Source organism: Diplotaxodon limnothrissa, linkage group LG11 (genome assembly GCF_057381915.1).
Source record: "Diplotaxodon limnothrissa isolate DT_005_m linkage group LG11, D_limnothrissa_male_GT1.1, whole genome shotgun sequence".
Classification (NCBI taxonomy): domain Eukaryota; kingdom Metazoa; phylum Chordata; class Actinopteri; order Cichliformes; family Cichlidae; genus Diplotaxodon; species Diplotaxodon limnothrissa.
In genome coordinates, this window is record NC_140606.1 from 39,951,445 (window position 1) to 39,955,369 (window position 3,925).

The 3,925-nt window shown below is 50.5% G+C and overlaps 1 protein-coding gene across 2 annotated transcripts in view; it reads right to left on the reverse strand.

The window, feature by feature from the left end:
- LOC146623630 (atrial natriuretic peptide receptor 1-like) overlaps positions 1–2,514 on the reverse strand; it is a 60,885-nt gene extending 58,371 nt beyond the window's left edge. The window contains exons 1-3 of one of the 2 annotated variants that reach the window (XM_085366756.1): positions 2,416–2,514; positions 1,511–1,604; positions 617–1,404 (exon numbers count right to left, since the gene is read on the reverse strand). In XM_085366756.1, the coding sequence (XP_085222882.1) occupies positions 617–1,349 (733 nt within the window). In that variant the 5' untranslated portion in view covers positions 1,350–1,404; positions 1,511–1,604; positions 2,416–2,514. Of the gene's footprint in view, positions 1–616; positions 1,428–1,510; positions 1,605–2,415 lie in introns of those variants that run through there. The other variant, XM_085366755.1, reaches the window with a different exon arrangement.
- Between the last annotated feature and the right edge of the window lie 1,411 nt (positions 2,515–3,925).

The window sequence follows — 3,925 nt, forward strand, 5'->3', positions numbered from 1 at the left end:
TCTCGTAAAGTGTAACCAAACTTTTGAGCGTTTGAGCCGCCGTGTTTCCTGCCAGGTAAATGACGCTCCGCAACGTGGTGACATCATTCGGGGCGACTGGAATCGATAAGAGAATCGTTTGCAAAAATGGCAAACAATTCCAAGGAACTGAAACAGTGGGAACCGGTTCTCAACAAGAACTGGTCTTCGATACCCATCTCTACCAACGTGTGTGTGTTTGTGTAGCAGCAGGGTGATGTTGTGCACAGATAAAGGTTTCCGATTGGACAGACCGGTGCGATCTACCTGGTGCCTGCTGGTTTTTCTGGACTAACACAAGATGTTGACAAAGCTGATTTCTAGATAATTTTTGCTGCGAGGAAAACAGCGTGGTGTGGACGTCGCATAACGTCAGTTGCGAGAATCAAAGAGAAAGCACGCCACCGAAGCTCGCCACATGCTGAAAATGCCAGGTGAGCAGCTCTCTGATTTGCTCGAGCGTGTTTGTTCACATTCAATTTTAGTTAAAACTCTGATTTGATTCAGATGACCTTAACGTACAGGTGTCATGAAGGGGGCGTCACCTACAGAGACCAGTTTGGAAGCACGTTTATTTGGCGGCCGGTCGCGGACTCACCTCGCCCGTTATCCTGGATTTTGGAGAGGATCTGGGAGTAGGTCACGGACTCCTCCATGAACACGCTTTCCTCGACGCTGATGTTGATGTTGCTCAGCTCCATGTACAGACCCTCGATGGCGAAGTAGCACGGCCGGTCGTCCTTCTTGTTGTCGCTGAAGACAACCATCACCTGTTCCCGCCACCCAAAATGCTCGCAGATCCGCACTGCGAACCGCCCAAGCTTCTTGTGCGTTGGCCCCGTGTTGGTGATGGACAGGTACGTTCCGCTGGAAAATGCCACGGCCGGGGCGCCTGCCGTCACCATGGGGACGCTCCAGTGGGTGGTGAAGAGGCCGACGGGGGAGGAGCTGTAGGAGCAGCCGGGCCCGATGAACACCCACGGGTTGTAGGCGAGTTTCAGGTCCACCGCCATGAGCGGGGCGACGGACTCGGAGCACATCCCATCCTTGTCCTGGCTGTTCTTGAAGAAGTACACAAGGTGATGGTTGGGGAGGAGCGTGGGGTCGGCGTTGATGTTTCTGACGGCCCGGTCCACGGCAGGGCCGATGCGAGGCCACGCCCACGGGTATCTGGTGTTGTTTTCTGGTAAAATGACAGCCAGTGTGATGTTCTGGAGGCGTTCGTGGTCATGCTGGGTTTGACCCAGGCCGTAAGTTCGGGCCTCCGCTGGCAGGCTGAGCAGAACCGGCAGAGCCAGCAGGAGGGTGGCGCCTTCCTTCCAACGGGCCATTCTCCACCCACAGGTGGTCCACGTCCACCGCAGCTGGGTAACCGAGCGCCGCGAGCTGCAGAGACACAACAGAGGCATTAGCCAGGCCTGAGGTGTGAAACTCGCTGTAAGCAAAGCCTAATCACATGCTGAGCACAGCGCGAGCTGCCGCCACGCCTCACCTCACTCCAACAATCTGCTCCGTCAGTCCTTAAAGGCCTCGCCGAGGCGGGGGAGACAAACTCCCTGAAGCGTTCCTGGAAGACCGTCCACCCTCTAAACAAACAAGATGAAGCCGCCGTGATGTCAGACAAATACGCGCCATCGGTCGGCCTCATGAGCGCCAGACCTGCCTGTGCTAAAGTGAGACCGCCATTGAAGCTTCATACCATAATTTATTTATACAGCACTTTAAAAACAACACATGGCTGACCAGCAGAAATAATAAAAATACAATAAATAAATAACAATAACAGTGTCAGTTACCCACTGAGTCAAAGGCCAGTGAATAAAAATGAGTTTTGCACTGATGTGCAGAGGAGGCTTCGGGGCCACAGCAGCGGACGCACGTTTCAGCCGTGATTTAGGGGCTGAGACCGTCCACTGCAGGAAAACACGCTCCTCGTCACGCCTCGTTCACACACACACTAACACAGACTGGGGCAGCCAGGTTTCGAACCACCAACCTTCTGATCAGTGGATGCTGAACCTCCTGAGCCACAGCCGCCCCTAAAACAACCTGAACGTGGAGCAGCTCAGGGCGTCAGACACACTGTGGATGTGGGTGATGGGTTCGTGCTTGTCTCCCAGTGCAGCTTTCAGCACAGAGGCAGGCTCAGAGGTGCCACTCTGCCACGCCAGTTGCTCATCCTGCATCTGTGACCGTGTGCACACGGGATCACCTGCGGGCACGTTGGCACTAACGGGCTTCCATACACGCCGTGCCTGAAAGCGTCTGCGCCCGCGGACCGCAGCTGTCCGTCCTCGGGCTTCCTGAACTTTGCCCCCGGAGGAAAAGTGTGTCTCCAAACTTTAACGCTGTAAAAACACGTTCAGAGATAAAAACACGGAACTTCAGCACACTTACATTCAGCGCGTTCACGTGCGCGCAGATCAGCTGTAAATCCTCCAAGTCCGCTCAGGTCACAGGCACGAGCCCTCCGGAGTGTCAGCCCGAGCCCACTCAGCTCCCACTGCCACACAGCGGCGGAGCAGCCGGACCGACCACAGCCTTCAGGGCGGAGAGCCGGGGAGGAGCGGGGGAGGAGCGGGGGGAGGAACCAGACCAGGGCTGCACAGCAGAGGCAAACAGCCTCTACAGCCCAGCGGCGCTGTCACTGCGCCCTCTGGTGGCCGCCTGCAGTTCCTCTGGTGTCCAGCAGAGGCAGCAGAGCGTCAGTCTCCACAGACGCCCATGTTATCAGAATCAGATCATTTATGAGGAAATGATGTGTTTACAGTCGCTCCAAGACAATGAGAGCAACAGATTGAACCAGTGAAATAATGTATTATACAGTTACAAACATAAGAAATCGCTCAATTATAAACATCCAGAGTATTACAGAGGTGAAATATATATGATTGACATTTTAATTTTTTTAAACGAACTTTATTTAGAACAATAACAATGACAATCTCAAAGAGACAAGCGACATATTGAATCATTCAGAACAGAATCACACCTCCTTTTTCTTTTCTCCCAATCAGAGGAATACACATCACTGCCACAGTTGGTACACCACGATGAAATCGACAATAACTGAAAGTAAACACACATACACACACAGACATATATATGTATACATGTCTGTGTGTATAAATGTGTACGTATGCATATACACACGCATCTACATAATAATAATAATAATAATATAAAAAGATGAATAACCAATACAAAAATAACTAAATAACAATAAAAAAAAGAATGAAAAACAAGGAACAGAAATAAAGGAGACAAGGGGATCACAAACTCTCTACAAGTGAGGTTCCATAAACAAGACACATAACTTAAATAAGGGGCTAAGAGAAATCAAACTCTTCTAAAAAACTATGCAGTTTGATTGCTCGGAGCTTATTTATTAGCTTAAGAGATTTACAGGAGTTAGTTTTTAAGAGCAGGCCATGAAGGGGGGATTTAGCATATCGGCATTTATGAATGTAATGCTTTGTTATAATAATGATATATGATTGACCTGTGAATTTCACCGTGTGCTGTGCGTTAGATGGAGCTGTACAGAAATCCACAGACAGTGGTGCATTATGGGTAATCTCAGTCTCTCACTGAACGTGCTCCTGTGACTGGCCAGCACGTCATTGAGTGGGTGGGCGGTATTATCCAGCATCGTCCTTATCTTGGACAAACATCCACCTCTCTGACACCACCCTAATAGGGTCCAGCTTTGAGGTAGAGCAGGTCACCTACTGATCAGAAGGTTGGTGGTTCAATCCCTGCATGCTAAGTATCCTAACCTCCGATGCATCCATCAGAGTATGAATGTGTCTGCATGTAGTCAGAAAGCACCAAGTATAGAGACGGTGAATGGTGCACGTTGTACAGAGCGCTTTGAGTACTCTGGAGTAGAAAAGTGCTGTATAAG